The sequence below is a fragment of the Carassius carassius genome, chromosome 4 (assembly GCF_963082965.1).
Source record: "Carassius carassius chromosome 4, fCarCar2.1, whole genome shotgun sequence".
NCBI lineage: Eukaryota > Metazoa > Chordata > Actinopteri > Cypriniformes > Cyprinidae > Carassius > Carassius carassius.
The window spans coordinates 41985858-42009093 of record NC_081758.1 but is presented as its reverse complement, the minus strand read 5'-3'; the positions used below and the strand labels follow the sequence as shown (position 1 = coordinate 42009093).

Below are 23236 nucleotides of genomic sequence, written 5' to 3'. Positions count from 1 at the left end.
CCCAGTCATATTTATTTTAAAATTGAGATTCATACATCCTCTGAAATCTGAATGATCTCTTCACTGATGTATGGTCTGTGGAGAGAGTTGTATTGTCAGACACAACTATTTGAAAATCTGGAATCTGAGGGTGCAAAAATATCTACATATTGAGAAAATCATCTTTAAACTTGTCCAAATGAATTCTTAGCAATGCATATTACTAATCAAAATTGAAGTTTTAATATATTTACAGTAGGAAATGTACAAAATGGAACTTAATCTGGCATAAAAGAAAAATCTATAATTTTGACCCATATAATGAACAAAATAAATAGATAAATAAATTCTGAGTAAGAAAATCATTTGCATCCAGTGCAACTAACCCACTTCACCATTGACATGATTTTTGTTCAGTTAGTCCATCCTAACATGTATGCATGCACCGTCCTGCCATGTTGGAAACCCTGATACGTGCTGCACTAAATCTGCACGTTATATAGTGTTTTTCTTCAGCACAGATGCTGCAGTAGAAAGGGACCGTGCGGTTGAGGTGTTTCTCCCGTCTCCCCCTGTGTACCTTCACTGGGTCTCAGAATCCGGGGCTGTCGGAGCTGCTTCGGCTGTAGTAACTGTGCGCTGGACTCGGGCTCCTGGAGCGACTGCGACTGGAGCTGCTGCAGCTGGAGTAACTGCGACTGCAGCTGCGACTGGAGCTGCTGTAGCTGCTGGCCGAGCTGGAAGAGGACGGGCTCGGCCGGTAGTACGGGATGGGACGCTTTCGTGCACTGCAGAAAAGATGGAAGAGAGAGTTCATATAATACAGACACATAATCGCATGAAAAAACATCAGCACTTCAAAACCACTTTGACCACTCAATAGCATGAAATATATACTGTGCCATCACTTTGCATAAAAATGACCATAGTTTGCAATGTAATATATCATAATATGAAACAAAACTAGATTTTTAGAAACTATGGTTGCTTTGGTGCATTTACATTGTTTTACGTGGGAGCTAGTTTCCTGCTGGTTTAATGCAGTCTACTAGATTGACCAAGCTGGTTTACCAGGTCAGTTTCACCCTCACCAGCTCACCAATCATTCATCTTTTAGATGCCACAGACCCCCAAATAGGACTATCTTAAAATTTCAAAGGTATCTATATAGTTAGTCTATCTATCTATTTTTATATCTACAGTATACTCTTACTGTATTTGTGACCCTGGACCACAAAACCAGTCTTAAGGGTACATTTTTTGAAACTGAGATTTATACATCACTGATGTGTGGTTTGTTAGGATCTGACAATATTTGTCTGAGATACAACTATTTGAAAATCTGGAATCTGAGGGAGCAAAAAATCTAAATATTGAGAAAATCATCTTTAGAGTTGTTCAAATGAATTCTTAGCAATGAATATTACTAATCAAAAATTAAGTTTTTATATATTTATTGTTGTAATTTATAAAATATCTTCATGGAACATGATCTTTACTTAATATCCTAATGATTTTTGTCATAAAAGAAAAATCAATAATTTTGACTATGGCTATTGCTACAAATATACCCCAGAGACTTAAGACTGCTTTTGTGCTCCAGGATCACAAATATTTCATTATTACAGTTACATTATGATGTTGTTTTTCTACTCATTACTGCACTGAACTGTAAAATGTATTACTTATTCATTCACTTATTTTTTTAATAAATGTTTGTGTTAATTTTAATCTGATTTCATTATTTATTTATTTTTTACATTTTTACACTGTTTTTAAATTGTATTATTTATTTAGATTTTGTTAACTTAGAATTCTCATTTATTTAGTAATTTATGTAGATATTTTAATCAAATTATAAATTACATTTTTTAAATTGATTTTAATTTCTAATTATTTTAATTGTTTTATTTAAATTTCATTTTATATTATATTTCATTTTGTACACTGTTTTAAGTATTATTATTATTTATTAACATTTTAAATCAAATTTTGATTTAAAATTTGATTTGTATTTTGATTTGTAATGATTTGTATTTATTTTAAAATTTTATTATTATTATTATTATTATTTAGTCTCTGAGACGATTTTGATGATTAAATAATGCATTTAGTTATTTTATACCATTTTTTAATCAGATTTTTTTTTATGCACATTTTTCACACTATTTTTTTCCCAGACCCCAGTATGAAAAGCCCTGATCTAGACCAGTTTATGACCACATTGGACCAGCTAGAAATCATACAAAACTAGCAGGTTTCAGCTTTAACATATTCCAAATAAACTCTATAATCTCAGTCTGCCTTTTAATGAACGTATCACTATGTTGTGGTCAGAGCGGTGGAAGTGGCAGCGTCCTGCAGCCATGATTAGTTTCTGTAAGAGAAAATGTCTGGGAAAGGTTCAGCTTTGGTTAGTGAGTGTTAAGAGCATCATCATCATGTAAATACACACATGGGCTTTGTCTCCAATGAGAAAGATCAGTTCTTAGACCATGTTAGACACACATTCAGACCGCAGTAGTGTTCAGCGTTTGCTGTTAGTTGGATCTGGTTGTCTGTGAGGTTAGCAGAGATGCTCAATCTATGCCATACACTTCTGTAATGAGCAGTAATTTAACGCTTCATAGACTGTTCACTTTAACATCATGTTTCAATAATCTTCTGTCAACAAAGCTTCATAAATGTATGCTTATTTTGATGTGCTGACTAACATACTAAAACTTTATTCATTTTTTATATCTTATTTTTAAATAACATAATGAATATATGAATATATAAAATATTTATATTTGAAATAATCCATTTATTATAATATAATAAATATTTTTATAATATTTTATAATTTTATAATATTAAAGTTATTATATATATATATATATATATATATATATATAATTGTCAGTACATTCAGTATATTTTATAAATTTATAAATTCAGCAAATATTGAACCATGTTTATTTTCATCTGATTTTTATTTTTAAATCTTATTTTTATAACAGAATACATATATTTTTAAGAATATTACAGTTATTTTTATCACCTTTATTATTAAAGTTCATTTTATTTAATTTATTTTTAAATACAGTTTTTATTTTTAAATATATTTTAATCTGATTTTACATTTTTAAATCTTATTTATATAATAGAAAAAAATCATTTTACAGTATTAGAGTTACTTTTTATAACTTTTATAATTAAAGTACATTTTTATAATATTAAAATTATAATATAATAATTTTCATATTAATCTTTAGCCATATTTTAAAGACAATAGAAGTAATTATGAAATTAGATATAAAGATGTACTCAAGTCCTACTTAAGTATTGCATTATATATAAATCTAAACTATAAAATATTTTCCTTCAATTGTTAATAACACGCAATTAAAAGTCCTAAAAATTACATTCAGATTACACTTGAGTATATTATTTCCACAATAAGCACTCTTTTTAAACGCATGGTGAAGTGTTCAGAATTCATTTCTACAAGCTAAGGAAAAAAAAAATATATATATATAACTATTCCCTAAAAATACAATAACACTGAAACAATATAATAAAGTAGCTCAATCTAACAATAAAATATATAGATTGAAATCATGCTTATTTGAGCATCACATTGTCATCTTAGCAATACGTTAACATCAAAATCTACAAGTCAGTTGTGAATTAATTGTCATGTGTGCTTCATTTGAATAACACTATTTATCGATGTTTTTCGGAAGGTAGTCAAGTATATAGTTTTGTCGACACTGAACTCTTTCACTGAGCTCATCACAGAGCATTCTGGCTCTTAGCATCTCTGTGTCAGTGAACTGTGTGGGACTGTTAGTGTTAATCTGTGAAGAGCAACGAGCCAGAACTCGTTTAGTGGTGAGAACGACGAAAGCAGAGAGAAAGGGAGTGAGACAGAATTTAAAGAGACACAGATATAGTTGTACTCTTGGGATGCTGAGAGCTGCTTCAGGGGGGTCCTGATGCGAGACAACATCATTCTGGTGTGAGGTCATCAAGGAAACCTTCATAAAGGAGAGAGTGAGTTCAAATCCTGACCAATCAGAGCTCAGCGGAGAAGACAAACTGTGGGAAGTCATAGTTTACATGAGGATAAATAAATCAGTTTATAATGCTTTTGAACATTCATTCCAGGACACAGTCCACTTTAGAAACCTGACAATTGTAATTAAAGAAAAATGAGTACTAGCCAAAAAAATTAAAATAATAATAAGATCGTTCACTCAAATTCTTATGCTGATAAATATAGTTTATAAAGGTTTGCATTTTGCATTAGGAAAATCAACTTCAGACTGCTGGACCTCAGTGTTTGTCAAAGTAAGATGTATTTTTTTGCAGTAGTGCTAAAATTAGTTGCTAAGTGACAACACTTGAGTGCAGAAATCCTGCATTACACAAACTGGCCTGTAGGTGTCACTGTTTCTTTAATTTCCATGATCAATCCCAGTGTCGTCATTACAGTAACTAAAATTAAAACCCTTTAACCATTTTGGTTGACGAAATTAAGATGAAATAAAATAGAATACATTTCTTTGGTCAAATCCAAAATAAAAGTAAGTAAAACTTATAAGTACTAATAATAAAAAAACTTAAAATTTAAGATACTTTTTAAAAAAATAAATAAAAATGAATAAAGCACATAACAGAAATACTACAAATTAAACTAAAATTAAAATACAAAAATAAATTAAATAAATGCAGAATTTTAATAAATAATAAAATAGCACATAGATATTAAAGTAACACTGATCCGTGGATCCATGGATGAATCTATTTCATTAAACTTTTGATCTACTGTAGTAAAATGAAATTGCTTTGAAAAAAAGAAACATTTTCCTCTAGATGGTGTATTTATGACATCAGCAGAGACAACCTGCTAAACCTGCTAAATCAGATCTAAAGACAGCCTGTAAATGAGCATGCATTCCCAAACGAAACACTTACTGCAGCTAAAACAGATGGGACATGCATTTACCTGGTGATCCTGCGGGCTTCCATGAAGCTGGGCGAATCTCTCCGTCTCTTGCGGATGGGAGAATAACTGCGCGAGTGCCGGCGAGATCGTGCTGCATCCGAGTGATTAGGACTGTCTCTCTCCCTGCAGACAGACACACACAAAGCATGCTGGGATTGAGATGATTAGGCCTCGACAGCGTGAGGACGACACGTGTGTGTCTGTGTCATGCTGTCCTTCAGAAGATGCAGGACGATCTCTTGAGGTGCATCTGACTTTCATTTAATTTAGGGACTGTTTAGGGAGAGTTTTGTTGTTATTTTAAGCATTAAATGTATTGAGGTTTAGGAGTTTGTCACTTGGTTTAAAAAAAGTGGGAACTGATTTTTTTACTTAGTATTTTGTCTTGTTTTCCAATAAATTAAATCAAGATTTAATCAAGCAAATGATTTCAGATATTAAGTAGTTTTCTGAAAAAATCTATAAAAATTAAGCAAGTTTATGCGTAAATATCTGCTATCGGGGTCAGAAAAATAAATTAATTCAAAGGGAAATAATTATTATATTTCTGATCTTCTAATTTTCTTTTTCAAAATGAAATCAATTTATATGTAAACTAAGATCAGAAATATAAATTTACTATTTGTAATATTCAAACATTTGACATATTTGTTTCATTTCAGACAAAAACTCACTTAATTTTCAACATTTTTTTGTTCAAAAATGCATCAATATTAAATCAATTTCTGTGTAAAACAATATCTGCTAATGAGGTCTTGTTTCTTGTTTTGTATTTGTGTTAAGTTTCTTTCTTTTTTTCACTCAAATTAAGTGAATTTATGTGTAAAACAGGAAAATTAGCTAATATAAATTTAAAGGGAAAACAAGATTATTTTTCTTGTTTTACATAAAATCTCACTTAATTTTGATCATTTTTGTATTCTGAAAAAATATAAGTGAAATAAGTATCTACTAATGAGGTCAGAAATTCATAGCTCAGAATTCATAGAGAAAACGTTCTTGTTTTAAGCAAAAACTCACTTGATTTTTTAAAAATCTTGTAATTTTGCTTGTTAGGTAAAAGTGTCTTGACTGAAGAATGTTTAGATATTTTGTACTGCAAAAATACTGAGTGAGTGCATGCTGGTCGTGACATCACGCTTATCCAATGAATATTAATGAGCCGCATTTTTCTAAATAAGTCAAACTTTTGTTGTGTATGTTTTGTGTGTGTGTGTGTGTGAGTGTCTGTGTGTGTGTGTGTGTGTGTGTCTGTGTCTGTGTGTGTGTGTGTGTGTGTGTGTGTGTGTGTGTGTGTGTGTGTGTGTGTGTGTCTGTGTCTGTGTGTGTGTGTGTGTGTGTGTGTGTGTGTGTGTGTGTGTGTGTGTGAGTTTGTGTGTGTGTGTGTGTGTGTGTGTGTGTCTGTGTCTGTGTCTGTGTCTGTGTCTGTGTGTGTGTGTGTGTGTCTGTGTGTGTGTGTCTGTGTCTGTGTGTGTGTGTGTGTGTGTGTCTGTGTCTGTGTCTGTGTGTGTGTGTGTGTGTGTGTGTGTGTGTGTCTGTGTCTGTGTGTGTGTGTGTCTGTGTCTGTGTGTGTGTGTGTCTGTGTGTGTGTGTGTCTGTGTGTGTGTGTCTGTGTCTGTGTGTGTGTGTGTGTCTGTGTGTGTGTGTGTGTGTGTCTGTGTGTGTGTGTCTGTGTCTGTGTGTGTGTCTGTGTGTGTGTGTGTGTGTGTGTGTGTCTGTGTCTGTGTCTGTGTGTGTCTCTGTCTGTGTGTGTGTGTGTGTGTGTCTGTGTGTGTGTGTGTGTGTGTATGTGTGTTTGTGTGTGTGTGTGTGTGTGTCTGTGTGTCCGTGTGTCTGTGTGTGTGTGTGTGTGTGTGTGTGTGTGTGTCTGTGTGTGTGTGTGTGTGTGTTTGTGTGTGTGTGTGTGTGTGTGTGTGTCTGTGTGTGTGTGTGTGTGTGTGTGTGTCTGTGTCTGTGTGTGTGTGTGTGTGTGTGTGTGTGTGTCTGTGTGTCTGTGTGTCTGTGTGTCTGTGTGTGTGTGTGTGTGTGTGTGTGTGTCTGTGTGTGTGTGTGTGTGTGTGTGTGTGTGTGTGTGTGTCTGTGTCTGTGTCTGTGTGTGTGTGTGTGTGTACCTGGAGTTGTTCTGTCGGACGTGTGGTGATTTGTTCTTGCTGGATCTGTGTTCTCTAGAATGAGCTCGTGTTGATGACCTCCCGCTGCTCCAGGAGCTGCTCCGCTGCCGGGACGTCCCGTGACTCTTGCTCTTCTTCTTCTTGGACGTGTGTCTGTGCCGACCCAGTGACATGGAGGAGCTCCGGTGGCGCTTCTGTCCGCGTCCACGATGGAGCCGCTTAGATGAATGAGACCCTTTCCTTCTGTGTGCAAATACACAGATATAGATTTGAGAAATTATGCTTGCTTTTCATCATTTAAGAGGCTTAAAGGAGATCTCAGTTTTTGGTTTATTTAGGGATTTATTATAGATAATAAACTTACCCAAACTATCAAATAGCAATAGTGTAAAGAGCTATAAAATTAATGTTGAGCATTTGACGAAAAATATTTGAGTTCCATGTTGAGACTTATGATTGTAGACTTTGGCAAATCTTTGCACAGCTACATTCAAGATAAGGCGGAATGTGACCCTGTTTCTCAAATCACATTTAATCAGGCATTTTCCGTTATGATCTGGGCCACTTTCTGATACGGAAATAAATTGGACGTGTTTCGGATTTCTGTGACTTCAGTGTGAACAGAATATTACTTACTCAACAGCCGTCATAACTGCATGCTCAATGTACCACTGAAGTCATAAAATAATAATGAATTGTATTATAAGCGGTATTACACAGAGATGTGCAAACAGATTCGTTAAAATACATATTTGTGTAATATACACTACTTGTCAAAAGATTGGAATAATATTTACAATAAATAAATATCTTTTTTTTTCAAAAAGAGCTGTCTTCTGCTCATTAAAGCTCTATTTATTTAATCAAAAATAGAGTAATTAAAAAATATATTAATACAAGTTACAATAACCGTTTTCTATTGTAATATATTTTAAAAAGTATTTTATTTCTGTGATGAGCAGCTGTATTTTCAGCATCATTCCTCCAGTCTTCAGTGTCACATGATCTGCAGAAATCAGAATAATATACTGATCTGCTGCTCAGTTAATATCAATTATTGGTGATCAATAATAATTAATGGTTCTTATTATTATAAATTTTGAAAACATCAAAAACTTAATATATTTTTGTGGAAACTGACATATTTTAGGATTCTTTGATGAATAGAAAAGAAATTGCATTTTTTTTAAAAATAGAAACATAAACTTAACCGTAACTTTTGATCAATTTAATCCATCCTTTTGAATAAAAGTGTTAATTTCTTTAAAAAAAAAAACTCTATCCCTAACCTTAGAATTATTTCAATCTCAAATTAGCATATTATTATGATTTCTGAAGATCATGTGACACTGAAGACTGGAGTAATGATGCTGAAAATACAGCTTTTTGGTCACAGAAATAAATTACACTTTAAAATATTTTTTAATAGAAGACCGTTTTTACTGTTTTTAGATCAAATAAATCCTTGTTGAGCAGAAAAGACTTCTTTCAGAAACTGCATATAACTTCTGACCATTGTGCAAACATCTAAATGTCTAGTTCTTACTTCTTCTGATTCTTGGTTTTTGTGTGTGACTCAGTGTCGCTGCTGTGCGCCGGTGAGTTGATCTCTCGAACCCTTGGCCTCCCGCCGTGTCTCCTCATCGACTCTGAGAGCGGTTTGCTGTCGTCTGTGCAGCCGTCCTCTCCAGCTTGCACCGCTGGTCCTCCAGGACTCTTGGGACGGTCGACGTGTGGTTTAGCACATCTTAGATGAGGCGACACATGCATCTGCACGCTCGAGGGAGATGGAGCCAGAGAGCGAAGCTTCTGTAGATGAATTATAACCAACAAACCAAAGGAAAAATAAATAAATAAATAAATTAAAAAAAAAACAGAAAGAGAACAGTGAAATTAGAGTCTTTTTTCCTCCTGTGTGGAAGAGCGTTATCGTGTACTTGGCAAAAAAATATCTAAAAGAAAGTGCTAGGATTGTTCTCTGGCTTATAGACAGTCCTCTATCGTACAGCGCATGCAATACTCGGCATGCAAAACCATAATGATTTGAAAAAAGAATAGTCCCGAAAGAAAATCGAAACAAAAAAGGGAGAAAGGGGAAAATATGCGAAACTCTGAAAGAAAAAAAGTTTAGAGAGAGAATATAAAGAGTGACAGAGACTGGAGAATATGCAGTAGAAGAGAAAGAGGACTTTTTCAATTGCAGAAAGAGCTACGAACAAAAAGGCGAAAAATAAAACTAGAGAAAAAATAAAGACAACTTGACAGAACATCACAGAAATGGAAGAAACGAAATAAAGATTCACAAGAATAGATTCAAACGAATTAGAAAACAATTGGTCTTCTACTCAATAGAACTTGCTTGTAGATTTGTTTTGTCCTGCAGACAGTTGCTGAGATGTGAACAGCGACCAATTTCCTGTTTTAATAGCTTTTTTAAAAGGTTATTCTGTTTTTCAACTCCCTTTTGGTTAACATCCACTTACCAATAAAGTGGTATTCCCTCCTTTAGTAGGTAAGGTATGAAGAGAAGGGAAAAGTGGGGCAACATAAGTGCATCATTAGATTCACAAAATGCAAGAGAAAAAGACACAACACCCTTCCCTGGATAGTGAGTATGAAACAATGCATGAAAATCAAACCAAAAAGAGAAAAAGACACACAAAACAAATCAAATTCAAACAGATCTCACAGTGTGTGGGCTGGACCGCCAACAGTTTGTATTTTAACAGAGACTCACTCACTGTGTGGTTTTAATGTAATGTGATACGAATGGATGCTCTGGTTTCACCCGTTTCTGAGAGAAAACCTTTAACTGAACGTGTATGATGGGTTATCCATCAGATGAATTAAAGAACCCAGGAAATGGCTCAACGAGCTGTTGTTTTCTGTGTCATGCATTTCTTGTTAAAACAGAAAGTTGCAGTAGCACATATAATACTGAGGACACTTTAATAGCCATAATTCACCCCATAACCAAAGGAAAGGAACAATAAATCATATTTGGCATAAAGTCAATGAGGCCTGTTTTTTTGGACGATACATTTATTTTTTTGAGAATATAAGTGCATTTTATGCCAACTTTTTTTTTTTATTCAAAAACAAAAATAATGTTTTGCATAATAATTTTTAAATAAGAAAATAAGTACACTGTAGCTCAAACCTCCTTTACGGTAATGCAAAATGGATAGATAAAAAAATATATATATATATTATATTATATATACATAATGGGAGTAATAAATTATAATAATTGTAGTAATATAATCATCATTTTTATATTATTTTTATTTTTTTTACAATTTATATACAGTTTACTAATAATGTCACAAATATATATGTATATATAATATATATACATGCACGCACACACACACACACACACACACACATAAATATTATATAAAATGCATAATATAATAATATGTAATGTGTGTTTGTGCATGCAATATATACCCCTCCTTGGATTACCATCTTAACGTGGTGAAGGGGTTTGAGTGCCTCAAGCTGCCCTGGGAGCTGTGATGTCTGGAGCTTAGGCTCCTGGTAGATTCTAGGCTAGCTGGTAACAGGTACACAAAAGGGGACAAGGGGCAATGGGGACTCGCAGGCGAGTCCCTGTTGGCCGGGTTTATGAGGCTGAAGTCCCTGAATTGAAGTTCTGTCTTGTTGTTCAACATCGTGTGGGAATCTGGGATACTTCCTGGTGATTGGCAGACAGGTGTGGAGGTTCCCATTGTTTTTTTAAAAGGGGACCAGAGGGCGTGTTCCAATTATAGAGGAATCACACAGCCTATTCCAGAGTACCTATAAAGAGTATTAGTGGCTGAACGCGTTTTCTCCTGAGGGGGTCTGGGCTAACCCTGCAGGACAGGCTAGGACCACTGCTCCTCCGTGTTAGGAGCCAGTTGATGTAGTTCAGGCATCTCGTAAGGATGCCTCCTAGATGCGACCCAGGACACACTGTAGGGCTGATACCCCAGGATGAGCTGGAGGAAGTGGCCAACACTCCATGACTCAAAGCGTCAGCATACTACATGACTACATCGGCGAGGCTCTTTGATGCATTGTTGAGAACTTCACATATAAATGTTGCTGAGCGCTGATTGCCTGCTGATTTTCTGCCAATCACAGCCCGACTTGTTAACTTGCAAATCAGGGTTTAGATCCTGTAGTGTGAACTGAGCCTGTCCTCCAACAAAAAAACGACCATATAGGTCGTTTGTGCAAGCATTTATTACGACCTATATTTAAGTTTTAAAGTTAAGCACCCTCTAGCGGGCGTAAAAATGATGACAGTATCGCGTTGCGTCTGTTGTCATGAATTGACGTATAACGTCATTACCAATCAAAACGCACGTTTATTTAAATGCAATGTGTGGGCGTTTTACACCGATCTCACAGTATTTCCTACATATTTTACTAGGTGGCTTATTCGTTTGAATGACCACACCTAACCCCACCCCTAAACCTAACCCTCACAGAAATCATGCTAAATTATGATTTATTGAGCATATACATTTTCGTGCACGTCCGTTCCCTGGGATCGAACCCATGACAGCATGATTACATATCAAGGTATAACGCAATAATCTACTAACTGAGCTACAGGAAACACGAAACAGAGTGCAAATAAAAGAGTACAAAACATTAATATGAAAACGACCTTTTGCCGATAGGGGCGCAATTGTAGGATACGCTCTGATGGGTCGTATTTCAGGGATTTGGACAAACGACCTATACGAGCGTATTGGTTGGAGGACAGGTTGTGTGAACTATATATATATATTTGTTCATTTTTTTTCTTTTTGATTTTGGGGTGTAATATGATCTGATCAATATTTCACATCTAATATGTTACCAATATATTTACTAGCAATATCCGGGTGAAAATTGTTTCTACACCAAATTGTTTTCAGTGTATGGATCAACTCAAATTCACACACATAAACTGAAAATCACAAAACTTTAAATTGGTTTTTAATAAAGACTTCACAGCTGAGACCAATTTATGGAACTAATTGCTATTATCTATCGGAACAGAGACTACAGTGTCAGAGTCTTTTAAAAACTTATTTGTACTCTTTTGCTTTCAACTTTTTGTGAATTATTCTTTTATTATTTGGGTGATGGACCATCAAAACTATACAGAAATGTATGGCATGGGTCAAACAAGGTTATTTTATATGTACTTTATAAATAAATTAAAACTTGAATCTTTAGCCGCAGAATTGAAGATTAAGGCTAAAATATTACACAGAGCAAAGCAATGTCAATGTGCTAAACTATTCATCCATCTGTTTCTTTTTATTGCAATCGGAAGGCAAGGATTTCTGATCGACCTCAAACATTTAACTTAACGAAACAAACAAAAAACAACTAATAACATTAAATACATAAAAAATAACACTCAGCTGAGCTAATAAACAACTAATTAACCCCAGATACTTCAGAAACAGCCCTTGAGTATACCAAAAATAAAAAGGAGGGAAAGTGACCAAATCATATGACATGTACCATTTCACCAAAGACAAAAGGAATGCAGCACACACAGGAAATGCTTTATACCGAAAAATAAATTAAAACGCAGACAAGAGATGGACCTGTGGGGAGGGCAGTGTACTGAAGACTGAAGCATGGAAGCAAAGGTAGATTTCAGACTGAAACAAAAAAGAATGAAAATAGAGCAAACAGTTCTAAAAGGAAAACAATGAAAAACAACCCGCCAACCTTTGGTTTTCCTCAGATAAACAAAGAGAAAGAGAGAGAGAGACACTGATGTCAAGCTTAGGGTGCTTGTCACATTCTCCACGTGCGTAGGCAGAGCGTTACCTACCTTCCGCTTCAATCAGTGACACGTATGCAATATCAACAAAACAAAGGAAGAAAAGGGAAAAACAAAAAGGAGAAAAGAAAATTCTCCGCAGCGAAATGGGAAAAAGACAATGAATTCTTTTAGTATCCAGGCTAAGATAATTGATCCACAGACTAAAGGAGACAATTCCAAAAAAACGAAGCAAAACAAAACAAAAAGAGTGGACATACAAAAGGAATAATGACAAAGAACCCAAACAAAATGAATTAGAAATAAGAATCTCCCAAAGCAATCTACATGAATTGCTGTCTTTTTCGCTTGGACACATGTGCAGCCACATTCTATCACACGTTAAGGAGCGCTAGGGTGCGACAAAACCTCAACAAATCCAATTTGCTAGAAGGAACGTAAATATCGATGGCCATGCATGCGCAATGTGGTTTAAAGGGAAAAGAGAAAGCATGTAGGGACAACGGACAGCACAGATGAACAGGTGAAGAGAGAGGGGTGTTGGGTGGAAGGTGGTCAACTAACATCTCAAAGGGACCCCAGTCATGTTCGTTAAGCCGTATCGCTATCGATCGCTCTGCGCAATGACAATTTAGTGCTCGTTTGTTGACAGTTGCTAAATCTTAAAGAAGTTATCTGCTCTCAGCAATTATCAGAAGTCTTTCACAAAGGATGCAAAGATGCCTCATTCATTTAGGAGGAGAATCCAAATGGCTTGGGTCCCTTTTAGTGTAACAGCTTTACTAAATGACCCTAGTTAGTGTAGTTTGCTGTCGGCTAATGTTAACAGAGCGTCCGTTTGTCCCTGTCAAACATCTAGACGTACATTAGACCACTCAAATGTTGACAGGAAGGAAACAAACACGTAGTCACACTATAAGAATGTATATTGATCTATATTTCAAGTGCTAGTGGAAAGTGAGCATTGAAACCATTGTAAATGAAGAACGTCTGAAATCACCAGTGGCACTGAACCGGCTCTTGTCAGTGGAGATTTATCAGCCGTTACCTAAGAGAGAATTCATGAATCGGTAGCCTGTTGTGACCACAGATATAGATGCTGCATTAACAGGCCCACTTTCGTTTTGTTGGAAATTGGGAAATTTTTGGGAAATGTTGTAGGAATACACTCTTATTGGTATTTAATAACATTATCAAACTAGCAACCACTGTAATGACCACAATACATCAGCATTTCCACCATATTGGAAAGGTCAATATGAATAAACGTGCACATTTACACAAAATCTAAACAATAACTTATAAATCGTCATTAAATTCTTTGACTATTTTTATTGCTAAAACACTCTTTTAAATGCTACAGTTATCATCATTGAGCTCTTACTGCTTGAAGTTACATAGATAAATAAAATGAACAAATATATTATGTTTTTGGATATAATAACAAATCTACCCACAGAAAAACATTATATTATATCTAAAAACATATTTCAGAGCAAGTTAAATTTAACACTTTTTAAGACATTTTTAATACCACCTTATGTGAAATTTAAGACCAAACCTGTGATGGAAATACACATTATCTTACATATGTATATTTGACCCTGGTCCAGTCTTAAGTGTCAGTTTTTCGAAATGAGATTAATACAGCATCTTAAAGCTTTCCATTGATGTGTGGTTTGTTAGGATCTGACAATATTTGTCTGAGATACAACTATTTGAAAATCTGGAATCTGAGGATGCAAAAAAATCTAAATACAGAAAATGGCCTTTAAAGTTGTCCAAATGAAGTTCTTAGCAATGCATATTACTAATCAAAAATTAATATTTGATATATTAACAATAGAAAATTTACAAAGTATCTTCATGGAACATGATCTTTACTTAATATCCTAATGATTTTTGTCATAAAAGAAAAATCGATCATTTTGACCCATACAATGTTTATTTTTTTATTTTATTTTTTGGCTGTTGCTACAAATATACCCCCGAGACTTAAGACTCCTTTTATGCTCCAGGGTCACATATGTAATATTTAATGTGTTTAATATTAAAAAGAGAACAAAATATTCTCAATAGTTTAATCGTTGTTCTATCAGCTTTTACATACTTTAAATCTGCATGTTGCTTATTTGTCTGAGAGATGGCAAAATCATTAAGTAACAAAAACGCAGAGTGCTGCTCGGAGAACGCACACTATTTATGTTCAGATCTTTCTTTGTAACTAAAATATTGTTTGTAAAACTATAATCAATTCAATTAAAATTCCTAATCTGAAACAAACTCCATAAACTGAAGAATACGATAACTATTTATAAAGAACAATATAATATTTCAATCCATTGACCTTTCCAAGATGGCAGTGCTAATGATCCGCCAAATGCAGCATCCACACATTTCTTATCTGTGATTGTAACATTCAGACTCATTCATCCTCTCAGCAGATCCAGGAATGACAGCTGATTGGGTAAAAGCGTCTGATGACACCTCTCTTAATTAACAAATCTTCACCTTACATTAAAGAAATGGTCAATAATAAGGGACGATCTGATTGCAGGTCACAGATCATCGGCTCTTTAAACACTTGATACAAATCTGGAAAAGGAAAATGAGAGTTTCAACTGTACTGACAAGAAAAACTAGTAGACATACCCATTTAATCTACTCGGTCCAGTTCCAAACCATATGAGTGCTTTTTACACAAACAAGACAGAAAAGTTTGGGCGTTTATTTGTGGGAAGAGATCATGTGAATTCATAGAGGTCAAGAAATCAACAAAACAGAGGGATGAATAGAGCAAATAAAAGGAAAGAGAGAGCATGAGAATTTCTGAAAAACTGCATGCAAATTGTCCCTGATATAGTAAGTGTGACCAGATATCTGAACAAGAGTCTGTCCGAACGCTGGTCAAAGATTAGATAAATAATCATGTGGTTGTGACTGCATGAAAACATACAAAATATGTGACCCTGGACCACAGAACCAGTCTTAAGTCATTTTAATATAAAAGCTTTCCATTGATGTATGGTTTGTTTGGATCAGACAATATTTGGCTGAGATATTTGGCATGATAGGTAAAAATGTATAGCCTGAATGCACTGTTAGTCGCTTTGGATAAAAGTGTCCGCTAAATGCATAAATTTAAATTTTTAATTTAGATACAACTATTTGAAAATCTGGAATCTGAGGGTGCATATAAAATCTAAATATTGAGAAAATCATCTTTAAAGTTGTCCAAATGAAGTTCTTAGCAATGGATATTACTAATCAAAAATTAAGTTTTGATATATTTACAGTAGGAAATTTACAAAATATTTTCATGGAACATGATCTTTTCTTAACATCCTAATCTATAATTTAGACCCATACAATGTTTTTTTGGCTATTGCTACAAATATGCCCCAGAGACTTAAGACTGCTTTGGTGCTCCAGGGTCACAAATGTCAAATGTTGTCATTCTTTTTGGCATAAATTCAATTAATGTGGCACTATTACTATATAAAAGATGATCGTCTTTTTAATATACTGCTCTGACATGTTGTGCTATACAATAAAATGTACAAGATCACAATATTCCACAGCACTCCAGTCCATCAGTTAATGTCTTGAGAAGCCAAAAGCTGCATGTTTGTAAGAAACAAATCCATCAGTAAGATGTTTTTAACATTGAACCGTTACTTTTGGCTAAAATGCAAGTCCTCTCACCATAATAACACTTCCTCCAGTGAAAAAGTGATCTGGTCTGAATCAGGAGAGAAATTTGCACAGATCAAGCAGTGTTTAAACAGTCCAAAACAGCTCTTAACAACTATGGACTTGGACTTGTATTTTAACCAGAAGCAACAGTTCCAAGTTAAAAACATCTTAAATGATGGATTTGTTTCTTACAAACATGCAGCTTTTGTCTTCTCCAGACATTAACTGAAGGACTGGAGTAGTGTGGATTACTTGTGGATTATTGTGATGTTTTTATCAGCTGTTTGGACTCTCATTCTGACGGCACCCATTTACATTGTTCATTGTTAGTTCATGGTAACAAATTTAGTTAACTAATGTTAACAAATGAAGCAAAAGTTTGACCAAAATATCTATAATTAATCAATTTGAGGCATTGAATGTTTCCTTCATGGGACATTATCCAGCACCAGCCACTGAATTATTAGCGATATATGCTTTATGAAAAATAATAGTACTGTATGTCGCAAGATGCCACAACCGTCAGTTTGTGTCTTTAGGAAGGAAATATTCAACAATTGGTTGCATTTTAGTTTTTCAACTGTAAAAAAAAAAACTTTTTAACATATCCTCAACATTTACATTAATTCTCTTTCTAGAACTGGAAAAGTCAACATGGCTTGTACGTGAAATAAATCATGACATTATTTACTCAAATAACAATAATAACAAAACCCCGTCTAAACAAACACAGAAATGGCTTGAGAACAGAAAAACTTACGGAATGGAGCCAAAGAGGGAAAAGAGATATATAGAGTCAGCTCACACTGAATCAGCTGGACATTGTGTGTGTGTGTGTGTGTGTGTGTGTGTGTGCTTCTGTGGGATTATTAGAGTAAACAGAAGAGAACAGATGGAGGTAACATAGAGGAGACTACATACATCGTTCCCTTTATTCCCCTCCGTGTGATTGGCTCCCGAATCTTTGCCATTGCGGACACGGACGCTGTGGTTGCCGTTCTGCCACGTGATTGGCTGGTCAGCGCTGAGGGACGGTGGTGGGCTGTGGCTAGAGTGACTTCCTTCCTGTTTGTGCCTATCGTTCCTGCACTTTGCATTTGATCTGGTTTGAGGGGTCAGATTGAAATGGATTGAGTTTAGTGCACTGCTGCAAATAATTTACTAAGTATTTTTGTCTTATTTTTCAGTAAAATATCCACACATACATTTACTTGAGAAACAAAATGACATAATATATAAAGTATTGTTTTCTGAAAGCTTTATTCAAATTAAGTGGCTTCATGCCAAATGGGATAAGAAAGGTAAAACTTGTTTTCCTTTCAAATTTTTCTGAATCCACTGGCTGATGTTTTTCTTGTTTTAAGTATAAACTCACTAATTTTCATAATTTCAGAAAAGTAAATAAGACTTTATACTTTAAATAATTTTGCTTCTCAAGTAAGTATGTTAAGAATGTTTAGATGTTTTTCTTACAGAGAAAGAAAATATTTTTTTGCAGTGTATTCGTGGTGTACCACGTTGTCACGGTTCGTCACACACGTATAATAAACTGTTAACTATAATAAATGCTATTTTTAGTTTTGTGGCTTAACATACTGCAATTGGTTTAAATGTTTAACATTTGGAAATAATGGAATTTAAAATGTGATCAACTGGGATTTTGAAAGAATTTGATCAATTTGTCATTTGAACCAATGCAGATTTTAAAAACTGAATTTATAGATATTGCAGATGCTCTAATACAAATAAAAAATGTTTATTGACTGCAGTGGGAAAAATTATTATGGAAATCACATTATAAACTAATTTTAGAAATGAATACTCAGCAAGCACACAACAAATTGATAGTGAAGGCATAATGTTACAAAATATATCTATTTTAAAAAATGCTGTTGTTCTGAACTTTCTATTCAGCAAAGAATACTGAAAAATAAAATGTGCCCTGGTTTCAACAAATATATTCAGCAGCACAACTGTTTTCAACATTGATAATAATAATAATTTTTGTTGTGTTTTTTTTAGCAGCAAATCAGCATATTTGAAAGATTTCTGAAGATAATGTAACACTGAAGACTGGAGGAATGATGCTGAAAATTCAGTTTTGATCACAGGAATAAATTACATTTTAAAATATGTTCACATAGAAAACATTTATTTTAATATTTCACAACATGACTGTATTTTTGATTAAATAAATGCGGCCTTGAGCTTCGAAAAGTTCAATTGCAGTGTAGGTCCTTACATAATTTAACCATGTTAACGGAAAAAAAAATTCCATAGTTAGTGCAGTAAAGTCAGCATAAATAACTAAGTATCTCCTTCTAAACGAGTCTTTCTGTCATTGTGAATCATTCCCTTTCTGTGATGACAGTGGTGACTAATACCACATCACCACAGTCATATTGTAGTAACCATGGTATTTTGGCAGAAACTATGTTCACCATGGTAAATGTTTGTTAGAGGAGGTTTGTCCAAGTGCCTGTGAAATGGAGATAAGAGCTGCACCTGCTGGGTGATTTGGAGACGCTGGTGGTGGAGGAGACGGATCCGCTTCGGGAACTACAACAGCTGCCTCTGTGCTGAGAACTCCTGCTGGGAGACTCCACTGAACACCTGCAGGACACACACACACACACACACATGTCACAACACACACACTCCACCCACACTGCTTCATCATACACCTCACAGTGCGCTTCATCATTCCCATTCATTCCTTTCATAAACAATCCATGCATACGGCCTACATGGACATGCATTTTTATTTATTTGTTTTTTTTTTAAATAAATAAATAAATACTTACATAAAAATAATGGATCCCTGATAGCACACCAATCATCAATTTCATGCCTGCATTTTCATCTGCATGATGTATATATATTTTTTTATAGTGTTTGCTCATCTGCTAAATGTCTTTAAGGCGTTTCCTATCAGATGTGATATTTAGAAGAGGTCTTTGATGTTTATGATTGAGAATGTATGTACAATTGCTTTTAATACGATGTTTGTACACAACAGATATTTTCCTGAAGAAATGCTTTTCAAAACATATGTTGTAGAGGTACGCGTGCCTGGGTTTTTACTGGATAACAGCAAAAGCATTATAAATGTTGCTTTTGCTTATTTTATAGAAATGTATAGGCTATAAATATGCAGTTGCTAAAAAGTTCTGAGTGGTTGTCAGTGCATTGCTAGGTGGTTTCTAACATGTCTCAAGTGGATGTCAGTGTTAAGTAGTTGCTAAAGTATTCTAGATGGTTGCTGCGTGCTTGCTTACTATGTCAAGGGGGAAATCTCAACACTGATTGCTCATTGAATCATTAAACTCCCTAATCAGTGCATTGGATTTTTATTGTCAGACTGAGGCATTATGATGCATGAAAGCATGATTTTGAACACTGAGCATTTTAGAGAAGCAAACACCAGAATGAACATTCCTCACCTCTTCTTCTGTTTGTTCTTGTCTTTGTGTTTGTTTTTGTGGCTCCCAGATCTGAAAGGAGAAAACAAACACATCGAACACATCGAACTAAATAAGTGCTGTTTTCTTCAGTGTTATTTGTTAACTATTCAAAGAGGCAGACTGCTATTGAACGAGGGTTTTCTAGGCCAGTCTACTACTGAGGAATCATCAATTTTTGATTTATGAGCCCCTAAACAGGGCATACAAGCAACACAACTGTGGCTGGCCACATTACATGTCAATGGATGGCTCTTAAACAAACTGTGAAGTCGATGTTGGCTCTGCAAAACTAATATGAATCCAATACAGTTTCCAGACCATAAAATCTAACAGATCTGGGGTTAGATCAGTGTTTACCTGTGTCTCCTCTTCCTCTTTGAGCCAGATGTGGACCTGAGACAGAGGAAATGCTGGGTTAGATATTAGATTATGACCACCCGAAAACTGCTGCTGTTTACGTCAGTTGATTTTGTATATAGCATTTTCAAAACAGACTGCTATGTGAAAAACCACCGTATGAATTTTAATAGAGTAGAGGTCACGACGAGGAAACTCGGAAGAAACCTGCATAGTGATACACGGATATACACACACACTACGTGCCACAATAGAAAGACAGACAGAAATCAAAGCATGCAAAATGCTGACACATCCGTTTATCAATATTTACACAAGGACATTTTTTTAAGATTGTAAAGGCACGAAATACTGCTGATATTCCTGGCATAATATCATGAATGTTTGATGAATGCAGAAAGGTCTTTGTGTAAAGCAGACTATTCTTGTTCATGCCTGGTTGAGTTAAGTCTGCTCTAGTCCTTGATGCTTCTTATCAAAATACAAATGTTAATAATAAAATATTAACAAGAACAGTTTAAATCTGCCCAAGCCATTTTCTGTTCAAATTAGAATCGAAATTGATATTTAACATGTTAACCATTAAAATTCTAAGAATATCTTAAATTATAATTTGTTACTCAAATACAAATTACAAATGTTATACAAAATCACCTGTTGGTTTTTAGGCCTTTATTTTGTTACTGTATGTCTAAACTTCACTTAAGTGATATTCAGAGATTTTATTAAGATAGTAAAGTTATTTATTATTGTGATATTTACAGTACATATAGCCACTGAATAATTTTTTAGATTGTATGCTACAGGTTTATTTCGGAGAGTTTCCAGGCAGTCATCATCACAGAAACATACATTTTATTTAGATTTTTAATCCAGTTTTGAGTGTGAAACCTTTGATATCTAAGCAAATAGCAGGTCAATATAATAAAATAAGGATATAAAAACAGGTTAAAATCATGCTCAGTTCGTCTCATTAGAAATGGAAGTCTATATTTAGTGCATTGCATCATGGGATACATTATCTCATGCAATGTGCTCTGTGCATAACGCATATTTTGGCTAATGAAGCAGGTTATGATGATATTTGTGTGGCATGCATGAATACTGAAAATTTGCATACTCTAATAAATATTGGCTGGGAAATCAGTGTTTATTGATCGGCGAATGATGCACACCTGTGTGATTGAATACACACAGACACACACACACACACACCTGTCTCTTTTGTGTTTTTTTCCGCTTTTCTTCCTCTTGTCTCTTCGGGTTGGAGACGGGCTGTCAGCTCTGTGGGTCACACAAACACAACAACAATGAAATATCATACAAACACATACCGTCACTTGCTTCCATTTTTTAATTCAATTATATTTAAATGTTCTTCTTTACCTTTTTCACTCTCGCATTTTTGTTTCTTGATAAAGTACTACTGCTTACACAGAATTTGTGTAATCTGAACAAACCTCTAAATATTACATTTCAATGTTTGGCTCAAAACTCAAAATGAGTCAAGTAAGGTATATCACACTGGCAATTAAAGGTTAATTTGAGCACACTGCATTGCTAGATACAGACAGTATATTGCTCGTCTGGTCAGTGTTGTACTGCATTAAATCACAGAAAGCAAACTGACCGACTGTGTCTTCTTGCCTTCTTCTTTTTCCTCTTCTTTGGCCGAGGGGAAGGTGAACTGCTGGATATCCTCTTGGATCTAGAGTAGAAGACAAGAAATGGAGTAATATAGTGTTGAGGAAAATCATTCAGTGATTGTAATCTTTTTCAAATCTTTAAATAAATCTTGATAGTCATTTTTTAAATATGTTTCTCTGTTTGCAAATTAAACATGTAAAACTACCCATGATTGCTCCATATTTAATATTTAACAATAATAATAGATTTTTTTTATTAAAAATAACAACAACAATAATAGTTAATCCATTTTTACCACTTTATGAACATCTTTTTAACAAATCTCGTTTTCATTTCTATGGGACATTCTGTAGAAAGCTAGAATTGTAACCACGAAAGATGGAGCTTATTGAAGGATCAATATGCTTAATATAAAAATAATTTCCTCTACAATTTGTCTCAGGTTTTTACCTGCACTCGTCATAGGCAGTTGAACCTTGCTTGTAATATTCTCCATCCCAATCATAGTCTTCCTCATAGCCGTCAATGTACGCAGCATTTTCCACATGATCTTCATCCCCATGAGGAAGCAGCCTGACCCTGTGCATGCAGGAGATAAAGGTCAAAGGTCATGACCTGTGCTAGTCTGAAATACAGTAATGAGCTATAATGACTCATTCTTGCAACGTCTCAAACTGTGCTATCAGATATGAAAGTCTTCATTTTACTCTAATGTATGTTAGAACATTTGTGACCGTGGACCACAAAACCAGTCGTAAGTGTCAAATTTTCAAAATTGAGATGTATACATAATCCGAAAGCTGAATAAATAAGCTTTCCATTGATGTATGGTTTATTAGGATCGGACAATATTTGGCAGAGATTCAATTATTTGAAAATCTTGTCCAAATTAAGTCCTTAGCAATGCATAGTACTAATGAAAAATGATATATTTATGGTCGGAAATTTACAAAATATCTTCATGGAACATGTTCTTTACTTAATTCTCTAATGATTTTTGGCATAAAAGAAAAATCGATAATTCTGACCCATAAAATGTATTTTTGGCTATTGCTACAAATATACCTGTGCAACTTAAGACTGCTATTGTGCTCAAGGGTCACATTTTTCTCTGGGTTAAGTCAACATCTATTTATTTACCCTAGCAATAATTTCTTAAATGAATAAGGAACAAAATAAGGAACAAATATTTATTAGAAACAGAATA

The 23236-nt window shown here is 34.5% G+C and overlaps 1 protein-coding gene across 3 annotated transcripts in view; it reads right to left on the bottom strand.

Annotated features, from left to right (window-relative positions):
* Positions 1-308: 308 nt before the first annotated feature.
* LOC132140074 (serine/arginine repetitive matrix protein 3-like) overlaps positions 309-23236 on the bottom strand; it is an 82384-nt gene continuing 59456 nt past the window's right edge. For 2 of the 3 annotated variants that reach the window (XM_059548873.1, XM_059548875.1), the window contains exons 4-14: positions 22480-22608; positions 22013-22090; positions 21598-21666; positions 20383-20418; positions 20005-20055; positions 19067-19174; positions 17483-17663; positions 8630-8892; positions 7084-7326; positions 4973-5095; positions 309-767 (exon numbers count right to left, since the gene is read on the bottom strand). In XM_059548873.1, the coding sequence (XP_059404856.1) occupies positions 572-767; positions 4973-5095; positions 7084-7326; positions 8630-8892; positions 17483-17663; positions 19067-19174; positions 20005-20055; positions 20383-20418; positions 21598-21666; positions 22013-22090; positions 22480-22608 (1477 nt within the window). In that variant the 3' untranslated portion in view covers positions 309-571. The remainder of the gene's footprint in view (positions 768-4972; positions 5096-7083; positions 7327-8629; positions 8893-17482; positions 17664-19066; positions 19175-20004; positions 20056-20382; positions 20419-21597; positions 21667-22012; positions 22091-22479; positions 22609-23236) is intronic. The other variant, XM_059548874.1, reaches the window with a different exon arrangement.